Here is an 11996-nt window from a genome sequence, read left to right as displayed (position 1 = left end):
GATGGGCGCCGCTGCCCGGGGCTCTTACCCGCGGCCCCTTTAAGCCCGGCCCGGCGCTCCGTGCCCCGGGCGAGCGCCGCCGCCGCCCGCGGCCGCCCCGCCCGGCCCGGCCCGGCCCGCGCCTCCCGGAGCGCCGCGCGGGGCGGGGCGGGCACGGCGGAAGGAGAGGCCGCGGCCGGGCCTCGCTGCCGGCGCTGCCCGCGCTCCGAGGCGCAGCCCCGCGGGAGCACCTGCCGCCCGCCCCCGTGGGGCCGCCGAGCCGCACCTGCCGGCGCTGCCGGGCCGGGCCGGGCGCCGTTCGTGGGCGGGCAGGGCGGGCATGGCGGCGCGCTGAGATGAAAGTGACCGTGTGCTTCGGGAGGACCGGCATCGTGGTGCCCTGCAAGGACGGGCAGCTCCGCGTGCGGGACCTGACCCAGCAGGCGCTGCAGCGCTACCGCAAGGCCCAGGAGAAGGTGAGGGGCGGCCGGGCCGTGCGCGGACCCGGCCCGGGGTGAGGGGCGGCGGGGGGAAGGCCCGGGGCTGGCGCGGGGCCGGCCGGGCTGCAGGGACGCGGAGGGGCGGGTGGGCAGCCGGGCCCTGGGGCCACGGGCACACGGGCACGGCCCCCCTGCCCGAGTGAACCTGGCAGGTACTTTGTGTGAGCAGCTGATGCCGGCGGGCGGGGAGCGTGTCCCGCTCAGCTGCACAGCCAGCATGGCTCTTACTGCTGTGCGCTTTGACTAACAAACTTGAAACACGAGCGCAACAATAAGTCAGTTTCATTCAAGCTTGTGTTTTCTGGCATCAGCTGCTCGGTGAGGTGCAACTACATGGGAAGGTGATTTCCTTTACATGAAAGGAGCTCCTTAAGTTTTTCTTTGGCTGTACCTAATTGAGCATAAAAATATTTTTTCTTTTTTTCTTCAAGAGGCAGGTGCTGAAGGCTAACGGGATACTGTTCAGTATTGATGAAAGGCCTAGTGTTGCAAATACTGCTTTGTGAAAGAGATTCCAGTTATGAGCCCTGAATTAAGGGCTTGCAGGATTGTTCATCTTCCTAAAACGTCTGGGTAAAAAGTCCAGCCAGCATCTTATGGGCTCTGTTTTGTGACATGTGCTAGTTAGTTGGGCCCAGTCAACTGTTTGATGTCCTGAATTCAAAACTGGAAGTAAATGCTTGTTCTTGCAGAGTTAGTTTCAAGAAAAACTTGCTACTGATATGTTAAATACATAGTGAACAGCTTACACTGCTCTAGCAGAGATTGCTGTGGTCTCCATGTTGGTTCTTCTGAGCAAGTGTCATGCTTCAACCTGCCTTAAGACACATAGAGCTTGACAGATATTTTACGTTAAAAGACTTTTTTCCTAATGATGCTGTTCGTGTGTAATAACTAAAAAATATTTATAGAATTCCTGCTGCTGTTAGAGTCTAAACTCAGTGAGGTCTTTTGCACTGAGGTATAGTTCAGAGTACTAAAATATGCCTTCAAGGGACGGGCTTTACCAGAAACAGAATTACTTTCAGCTGTGTTGAATTTAGAAATTTACAAATTGATTTCAGCTTTTGATTTGTGCTTGTGATGATATTGGAATTAGCCTCATGATGATGGCTTAAAGGTGGCCTACAAAGCCTTTGTATAAGGATTTCAAATCTCTTTCCTCTTCTACTCTTTATTTACTTTTTTTTCATTCCTTTAGAAAGGAGTAGAAGGGTGCCTGCCTTTCGAGGTGAAGCCCTGACTGTTCTAGAAGGCTCAATAAGCAATTATAGGATAGAAATTCCAGCGGTGTGAGAAAGCTTCAGATAAATGCCAGACACTTAAGGTGTGCTACAGTTCTAAGAATTTGTAACCGATTTGCTATTAAAGTAGTATCTAAAGAATTTTATTTTTTTTATGCCTTGTAATTGTCTCCTATGTTCTTGTATGCCCTTCAGTGTGAGGTCAAAGCCATCAGCCTTCTTTATAGGACAGCCAGAGGCCAGAGTCCACGTTTCTGACCTTGTAGTACATGTTTCTGACCTTATATTTCTTCCTTTGCAAATGAGCTGGTTGTTTTTGCTGTTGTTGGGGTTTTGTTTTGTGTTTTTGGCTTATTTCATTACAGAAATGTTGAGTTCCTTATTCTGGGTCATAGCTGGACAAAGTGGGTACAGGCCAGTTTGTTCAAAAATTGCTGATTGCTGAGTAATGGAGCTTCAGGGCTAGAGTTTGTACAAGGATGTGTGAAGAGGCAGAGTGGGGGAGCAACCTAAGGACTTGAAAAGCAGAATAGGTTTTCATTCAAGCTGCTAAAGAAAACTTTTATGCCTGGTGCATCCTCTCTCCCTCCCCCGTTCACTAGAAATGTAAACAGTTCTGTTGTAGTGCTTTGATTAGCTGGCTTCCAACCTACAAGGTTTGCAGTGCAACTGGCCAAAAAGATAAATTTCTTCTTATCTTGACAAGCATCATTCAGCATTAGATTGCTTTCCTGGGGGAAAATCTGGGGTTGGTAAAATAGATCATACAGATGTCTCAATTAATTTTATTACCTTTTGGAGTATTTTTTCTCTCTGATGTAACATGATGGATTGGGTGTGTTGCCACCTTCCTTCTCTTTGCTGTTTTTAAAATTAACTTTCTTTAAAAAATGTAAAATTCTACTGGGAATGGGATTATCTCAGGATAATCAGCAGCTAAAATGTGCTGTGAGGTGTGCACATAAACAGGTTTGTGCTAAAGATAACTGAATATTTGTTTTTCTTTTGAAAATATTTAGAATGTTTGGAATACTTTGTGACAGAATGCTGCTCTCTCTGTTGGAATGTTAAGTGTTCTTTTTGTAAGTTTTTTTTCAAGTGTTAAAACCTTTTAAAAGAGCCAAGTGGAAAATTTTATTTTTAAAGTGCCTGAAGTATTTGAAAAGGGAGAGAGAATTGATACAAGGAATATCTTTCGTAGTTGTAGAAGGGAAAATGAAAAAAGGTAGCTAGGATACAAACTTCAGGAACTTTTTATTAGTTATGGTACTGTCAAATGTACACAAAAATGTTTGAGAGGCTCTGCATTTTGGAAGTCATCCTGGAAGTCTACTTTTGCTCTTACACTGCAGTCACTTGTCTGGCATAGGGGAAGATACAGGATTAGAGTATTAATTGATATATATCGTAAAATACTTGAATACATGTATGCAAATTTTTTTTTTTAATTGGTTTAAACTATTTCACACTTCTTTATACTTGTAATGAGAGGAAAGTTGATGCAGTAAATTATTAAGTCTCTTGTTTCTGTGAGACTTTTGGTAGATAGCTGAGAACTTGATGGGTAGTTGATTATTGTAGCCTCCTGTCTTTCCTTAGCAAATTTGATTTGGTTTCTTGACTGGACTGTGTTGTCAAGATTGGGTCATGAAGGCTTATTTGCCTCAGTTAATGAAGTTGCTTTGTTAACTGAACCGAAACTTTGGGCCAATTTCAGTTGAGAAATCAGACAGTAATTATTTCTTGATGCCACTGAATTTAGTGGCTTTTAGAGATACTGCAGTAGTTCTGAATGGGCAGATCCTGTCTGATTCACTGGAGGATACAAAAACTACCTGGTCTTAAGAATTTTGTATTACAGTATCAATTAAGAGATTTCTGTGGTCTAGGATTTTGTGATGTGAATAGTCACAGAAGTTCAAGAAATTGTTTGTTGATCAGCTGCTTTGTGAGAATTGTAAATAATTCATAATTTCAGGGACGTCACTGCTGTCTCAGAAAGTGACTTGAGCAGAATGAAGTTTGCTGGAGCTCTTGTAACTCAGGATCTGGTCTTGTTGCTGTTTAGTAATGTACATTAAGGCTTCCTGCTGACAGGTAGATACAGTAGGATTAATGATTCCTTATCATCAGCCCAGTCCCTAACTTGATTTTTTTGGTGCCTTGGGGAGCAGTTGTGTGTCATCTGTTGCATTTAGGATTCTTTGCTTGAGTGAGAACAGATGTACTGCAAAAGAGTAGAGTTGCTGTGCCTGATACTGTTTGCTTCTCTGTAGCTGTTAAGACATAGCCTTGGATGCAGGACAAGGTACCTTGTTGATTGTTTTCCGGTCAGTTCTTTTTCTTTTTCTCCCTCAAGTGTATGAAAGGAAAAAGAGGAGTTCTGGGTCAGCATGGAAGGGTTTCATGGGGTTTGTGTGGTCCTGTTGAAAGCAATTCCTTAAAATGCACGTGGAACTAAATGCACTCGAGCTAGATGCACTGTTGTGCTCACATCTGTCCCACAGAACAGAAATGCTGTTCTCCCACATTTGAGGCAACAGCTGAATTACCAGCTTTGCAGTGGAGCCCTTGGCTCAGCTGGAGATCCTTGCTTGCTGTCTCGGAGGGCTTGAATGATGTTGGTACAGAAAGAGATTTCTGCCCAGGGAAATGAAACTAGCAATGTGAAATCCACTGTGACTTTTCTTTAAACTGCAGTGAAACTTTTCTGAGGAAAATGTGTGAAGCATCTTGCTGCTCCAGATGTTCGTTATCTCTCTGGAGGAGTGGGAGATTGGCGAGTGGTGGTTATCATCTGTGTATTCATTTACTCATGTTTGCATACATTTGCATTCAGGCACTTACCTGGATGGCTTGATTGAAGTAACTACTTTGGCTGCCTGCAGTCTTGTTCGTGGAAGCCAGCTGAATGGGTGGGACATGGAAGTCATGCAGCAAAATTAATAAGCACTGCAATTTGTGGTTTAAAATTTAGGCGCAGTTAAATTCTGTAGTGGCTCACTCTCAGCAGCCTTTGTGAGCCTCCTTTGGGAATGCGGGCGGAGACAGTGAAATATTAGTTGCCTTGTTTTCCAGGAACTTGATCTCCACTTGCAACAGGCATTAGACTGTGTCTTCCTATTCATGAGAACATACAGAGACCCAGCAGTTAATCCTGGAATGGTGATGTGAATTTTGACTGACAGTCAGACTGAGCAGGAAGCAGTAAAATAGTAGGTTAATTCAAAAATGTTGTGGTTTTGATTAGAATGAGGAAAAAATGGGTGATTTGGGTTGTATTGATGATCCTTCCCAAATTAGATGGATTTAAAGAGCTAGTACTTCAAGTTGATTGTTTATATAATTTTGTGAGTTCTACTAATAAAATACTTTCTCAGTTTCTTTCTGTTCCTGCTTGCTGACCACATGACAATTAGTGTTCTGGAATTAGGTATTGTTGTTGTAAATCAGCCAGCAAACAGAAGCAGAACTAAATGTTCTTGTAGTTTCTCTAAATATATTTGGGATAGGGAGATTTTTTTCTGACTCTAATGCTTACAAAAGTTGTTTGCAAAACAGAAGATATATGTGAAAAGTTTTGAAAGAAGTCCTTTCTATGACTTTTTTTTCTGTTTTAGGCAAATTCTGAGTATTTAGTCCTTTTTAAATGCATTGTAATAGAGTTGTATTTGTGTGGCACTTGTGCACTTTTGTCTTGGACCTGGTCTCTAGGTTGGGTATTTTTCCCTATCCCCATTTGTCTTAGTTTATTTTATTTTTTTGCTCAAATAGGGATGGGGTGAATCCATAATCTTTGTTTTACCAAAAAAATTCTATGTTCTATCTTTAAGTACTTTTTTTCTTCCTAGAAACTATTTTAACTCTTAATTCCCATATTTTTCTTAGTTTGCTTAATCAGCTACACTATGTTAATGAGCTTATACATTGTTTTGGTAACTGATATATTTCAGTGAACAGCTTGATTATCATGTCTGTGTTCAGCCTTTGGAGTTGTCACTCAGATACTGTACTAAAAAATGAGAATATAACTTGATACACTGCTTTCTCATTACTATTGTATGAGTTTGAGTAACTGACTCATATATAGGAATTCAGGCTATATGAGTAGAGAAAGTAAAGAAAGTGGAAGAAGACAAGTTATTTCAGAAATTATTGACTTAAAAACCCTAGTGGCAATATTTCTTTGAGACTGGGAACATCTTTCAAGTAGCAGAACTTTGGGCCCCTTTAAGAATTTTCTGGATCACTTTTACAGTGACCCAGAAAAACTGAGAGTTAAAAAGTGCCTGCCTTTTAATCACTTTTGTGTAAAACTTCTGTTGCTGTGTCGCATCATAGCCACTAGTGCTGAGGTAATTAGATTTTTGGTCAATTTTCAGACTCCTTTTCCTCTTTACCCACAGGTGTTTATAATCTCTACAGAAAAACTGCTGTTGAATTTAGAATTATCATAGAAAATGTCTTCTAGGACATTATGTACTTATGTAACATGAAAAAAAAAAATTTTCCCCTTTTTCCTTCTTCTAAGGAGTTGACTGTTGCTAGTAATGGGCTTTTGGCTGAATACTGAGTTACCTGATGCTAATGTCTCTCAGGGGAGCTCAGTTGAAGGGTGGAGCTGGATAGAACTGGTGGAAAATTGATAGGCAAAATGAGAGTAACCTGTCCTGAAAATACTGCAGGTCAGACTTGAGTGTATGTGTTAATACCGAGGGTCCATTTTTTTTCTCCCAGATCATATTTATCAAGTTCTAATTACTATTCAGCTATTATTAATAGAGATGCACAAAGATTTCTGTAGTAACTGAATGTTAAGTTAGTCATAGGAGGGAACCATTAAAGAGCAGTACAGAGTTCTAAGTAGTGACTGCTTGCTGTTGCTCTTTGCCAAGTTGAAGATGAACTCTGAGTAGACTTGTAGGAATTTGTGAAGAAGGAATTCAAACCTCAAATGGTATTTCTGGCATGGGATGGAACTGGGAGGTGCTTTTGTTTGCTGCATAAAATGCAGGTTTTTTTTGCTTAAGTGTCTGAAAATGGAAGGTTGTGTTCTACTGATATTTTCTGAAAAACATAATGTTTTTAATTTAACAGATAGAGTTATTTGGGCATAATGTTTTATGTTGTGTGACTTAACTCTCCTCCTTACTCATAGGTCAGTTGAATTGCAACATACTGTGCCGTCTGGCATCCTGCTACTGAAGCAGCAGATTTCCTCCCCTTTGAGCAGAACATTCTTTAGGCTTTCCTAATGATTTGAATGTCAGAACTGCAGCTTTCCTAGGCATGATGACCTATTGCTTCATTATTGTAAACTCCCTCTAACCCCCTATAAACATGCCTGTGTTTCATGCTTAATGAATATGATAACACTGAAGTCTTGAGCAATTAGTATCATTGAAAACAGATTCTGCTTTGTATTTTTCTATTCCATTCTTGAATCTTATGCATAAGGATATACCCATTTTATGTCAGGGAACTGACTGAGCAGAAATGACAGGCTCATGTGAATGGCTTATTGATAGAAATTGTCTTGTAAATTCTACTGAGCTAGACAGTGCCCTGAGTACATTGTTAAACTGAGAAAGGTGCTTCATATGAGAAATTTAGAAAATCACCATGTTACAAGAACTTTTGGGAAAAAAGCCTCTGCAATATTTGTATAATATTGTCATTAATAAAAGCATTTTTTTTTCCTCAGGTTATATGTTACTCTGGTAATTTTGTAAGCCTTCTTACCAGTACTTTATTACTTCCATAGGATTACTTCAATAACTTATTTGTAAAGGAAACTTAGTGTTATAACAAATGACTGTTTGCACTGGATAGGACTTTTTTTGGACTGTAAAGGACTGTTTTCCTCACTGTAAAGAGAAAGTATGTAAGACTTGATTTTGTAAATGGTTGGGTTTTTTTTCCTCTTTATGCCTAATGATTGTGCTAGAGACTTCTCCATTAAGGGAACTATTGTAGTATTTTAACATAATCAGAATGTCTCTTCCTCTCCAGTGTAAACCTGCAATTGTTATGTCACCACTAAGTACATCCATTCAGAACTGATGACTTGGCTTTTTTGTGGCAGGTGTCACAGCACTGCTCCGGTGCTTGACTTGCCCTTGAGAATGCTCCTGAATTGGGAGGTTCCAGACAAGTTGCTCATTGGTTTCACGAGAATGCACTGGCAGCATTTGTTGCCACAGAGACTTACCTCAGTATTTTTCTTTATTGGCTGTTATGTGTTTGGAAAAGAGAACTACAGAATGCTTGAATGAACATGTTTTTTATAGCCTATAACAAGGATACCGTTGGACTGAAGGGTAGATGGGGAGAAAGATGGGTGATTGTACTCGTACGGAGACTGAGAGTTGGAGTCACAGTCAGTCTCATGAGTAGAAGCTAACAACTGGACTCTCTCTTTTTCCTGGCTAGGGATTTGACCTCAAAGATGAGGCTCCATGGAGCCAAATGATTTTGCAGTACAACTTGTCTGATAGACTGGTTTTCATATAAACAATAAAATATTATCTATTGGTGAATCATAACACACACCCTCCCTATCATTTTCCTTTACAAAAATGCAGTACTATCTCAATCAGTGGAAGAAAATGGAATGCTTAAAGGAGAATTACATGCAATCCCAAGACCAGAGACCTGCATTCCTTGAAAATTGTGTGGCTTTATTTTTTTACTTTGACAAATCAGTTTCTCTACTCGTATCTCTTTCCTAGAACCTTGAAAGACATTCACATTTTTGTAGAAGATACCATCTCATTCTCATCAATCCATCAACAGCTGAGTTGGTCTTTATTGGCAGACCTAAACATCTAAATTATAGATTTTCTGAGAGGAGACAAAAAAACCTTTGTATAATCATCTCCTGTTTCTTTTGAGTGTCAATGTACAGTTCAAATAAGAGTAGTTCCAGCTCAAAAGAAGTTAGAATCCAGCAGGTCTATGTTTGGACCTTTGAAGGAGAGACAAGTCATAAATCCCTGTGGGTTAATCCTATGTAGATGGTGTGTTTGTTATATACATATCCCATGTATACGGTGTATTTGTTCTATATCCAAACCCTGGAACATGCATTTGTAGACCTTTCTACAATTAAGGGTTATTTCTTATAATTTGAGCATGGCTTTAGGCCTTCTCATTACCCATGAGAGGTACTGGTAAAATAGCTAAGTGTTTTGACACTTCTCTGAAAGCTGCCATGACAAGGTTCTGTCTGTCCAGTAGTACATGGGTGGTCTGCCTGATCTTCAGGTGATCTGCTACAGAAGGGGCTGGTTGAAAAGGTGCTTGTACCTGCTCTGTAGCTTGTTCTCTTGACTGGTGTGCCAGGAGGACAGGCAGACTTCAGTGTGTCTTTATAAATGTTGATGATGTCCATAATAAAGTAGCTCCCTGTTTATGTTTCTTCTCCAACTATAAGTTTTGAGGCCATGTAGTGTTTTCTAGCCTTTGTTTATATTTTTGTTAGTCTTGCAATGTTGGATGTCATTAATGGTGGTAAGACCAGAATTTCATGGTGAAGATTTGGGATAATTGCATAATTTTTCCATGTTTTAAGGAGTTTTACTAAGGCTGAATGTAGGCACCATTCAGTTCATTTCCTGTAGGTCAGGCATTTCTTTGTTGAATGCAGTTTGCCTGCCCAAAATGATGATGATGATTTTTTTTTTTTTAATCCTCTGTGATACTGATTTGGTAGGTAGTATTTTGAGTGTTAGAAAGCTTTCCACTAACATTCTCTGTTTGCCAATTCTTATTTCTGAGCACAAACCAGAAGTGAAACAGACTACAAATTTAAAGCTCTAAAGACTTTGCTCTTATTGGAAATGTAGGCTGCAGGCTGCTTTGGATACAGACCTTTTGTAAGTGATGAGTTTCATGAGCAAAGACGATAGAAAGTGACCTGGAACTCTGCCTAGTTAACTTCTTCCTCCAGAGTTTGTCAGAATTCCAGTTGCTACTCCTGCCTGCTGGTCAGTTGCAGAACACCCTTCCTATGGATTCCTGCTTGAGCAGCTATTAAAATGCTCTCTTTTCCTGCTGCAACCTTTTCTATAAGGATTTCTTCAGTATTTCAGTAAGGTTTTTGATGGAGAAGTTTCATCTCAGAATTTTTTTTGATCAGTCCTAGCTGTTAAACACCACAAGGACAGGTCAGAAATACACTGGTGCACAAGTAGGGTAAGCAATAGGGAAACTTACTTGTGACAACGTGTCTGTAGCTATTCTGGAAATAGAAGTAATTCAGAGGTTCTGCAAATCTGACCAAGGCAATATTGCTTTTTGCAGAAGTTTAAGTCTAGAATGGCTCATTGTACCCTTTCTCTTTTACCAGTTGTGCAGTGAAAACTGTGCCTCACTCTATCCTGGGCAAAACCAAGTGACTTCCTCTAACTTGTGTCATACTTAATCATCAGTAAATTGGGTGATGGTGCTGCATCTCACCTGTACATTTTTTTAAACTGAAACAGCTTCTGCTTTTGAAATAAAAAGTCCCAAACTCTTCCATTCCCTGCTTAAGTTATTTTTCTAAAAAGTTTTATGTGGGTTAGTGTCACTGTAGATAGGTTAGTCTACATGAAAGCTTGTATGGAAACCAGAAGTCATATAGGATTTTTTTTTTTTGCTGAGTAAAGATTCCAGAGGACTTGCTTTTATAAAAAAAAAGTGCAGTATTTGTTAAGATTTCAGGGGGGAAAAAATGAGGCAAATATAATATACATCAATCAAATGTTTATATATTGTGAACGCTATGAATGCTGTTTGCCTCCAAATCACGTCCCTTCTACTCAGACTGAGTTAAAAAATTATTTGTTGTAACAATGATTTTTGTTAAGGTATAATGATTTTTTTTGAAAAATGAAATAATTGGCTGCAGTAGGGAGTTGTCAGCAATCTATTAGATTCTTTTTACAAGGTAGTTTATTTCATACAGTGTATCAGTTAATTTGTGGAAATATCTGGTCTGTTCTAGTGTGTAAAAAATGTAGCATACTTTGCTTTGACTTTGAAAATTGTATTTTCTTTAGGTTATTCATTCTACTGAGATTTCTATAGAAATTCTGTATTTTTCTCTAGGTTACCCCCTCGGTCCTCCCCATTCTATAGAATAGGTTACAACAGTGTACTAATATATAAAATCTGTTTAATTTGCATATTTTTCAAAAGGCTGTTTCTCACTGTTGCTTTTTTTAACACATGTATTTTTTTTAGTAATGTTGGAAATTTGACTGTCCTCTTCTGTTACTGTTACGCCTCTCAACCTGTTCTTTGTCTGCTCAAAGAATAGAACATTGGAGAAGTGATTACTTTCTTCAGTTGAATTTTCCCATATCTTGTGTAGGAGGGAAAGATTTGCTGAAATTTTTCAAGGACTGATGGTAGTTAGCATGCTCAGCCCCTACAGAATTAGGCTTATTTGAAAAACCAAGCTGCTTCCAATTCACAGTTAATTTTCCCCTGCTGGTTGTAATAAATGTATCCTGAACAAATGTTTCAGGAGTTCCTGGCATTATAAGCTACAAAAAGAAAACCCCCTGAAGAGCTGGAAACCTGAAATAGTTGTTTTGGGTGACAGAAACGAGAAGGTTCATTGACATTTCAACACTGTGCATAAAGACCAGAATTTGCGTAGCCATGATGTGTTGTTTAGACTGTAATAAAAAGGAAGATGCATTTTTTTAGTGGAAAAAAAGTACATGTGTGTGAAAAAAATAATTTAAGGTTGGTGTCTGTCAATGATAAATTATGACTCTTTGTCATAATAACTCTTGCCTCCTGTGTGAGGCAAGAAGATCTGCACGTAAAAATCTTTTGTATTAGTGTTTCAGGAGCAGTGATTTGGATAGCTCTCATTCAGCTGCTGGCTGATGGGAGGTACTACCTTTACCTAAAAAGCCCCCATGGAAACCAGTTCACTGACTTAGTGAAGAACAAAATCAAGAATTAAATTTTGCTCTAAAAACTCATCAAATCTCATAAATGCTTAGAAGAACACTCATGACCTGTGCTTTTTAAATATATTATTTCTAAGGGTATTTTGCTCTTTGTGATTGTTGTATTCAAGTCACTTTTTCAAACTGTCAACAGAACAGAATTGCTCTAAATGCTTCTTTTCACATACTTCCGCTTGGAGTAAAATGGATCAGAGTATGCCAGTGCTGGTCCCTTAATCCCTGAGTCTGGAAAATGTTGGTTTAGGTAGTTTTCCATTGAAATGGAATTTTTTTGTGTTGTGGAGGAGTAATTGCTGCAAATG

At 39.8% G+C, this 11996-nt stretch overlaps 1 protein-coding gene across 1 annotated transcript in view; it reads left to right on the top strand.

Moving 5' to 3' along the window:
* The first annotated feature begins 265 nt into the window (after positions 1 to 265).
* Positions 266 to 11996, top strand: part of PARD3B (par-3 family cell polarity regulator beta) — a 392350-nt gene continuing 380619 nt past the window's right edge. The window contains exon 1 of the mRNA XM_015635105.3: positions 266 to 455. Coding sequence (XP_015490591.1) covers positions 336 to 455 — 120 coding nt within the window. The 5' untranslated portion in view covers positions 266 to 335. The remainder of the gene's footprint in view (positions 456 to 11996) is intronic.

This window comes from Parus major, chromosome 7 (assembly GCF_001522545.3).
Source record: "Parus major isolate Abel chromosome 7, Parus_major1.1, whole genome shotgun sequence".
Classification (NCBI taxonomy): domain Eukaryota; kingdom Metazoa; phylum Chordata; class Aves; order Passeriformes; family Paridae; genus Parus; species Parus major.
Note: the sequence above shows the minus strand (reverse complement) of the source record. Positions and strands in the feature narration are given on the sequence as shown.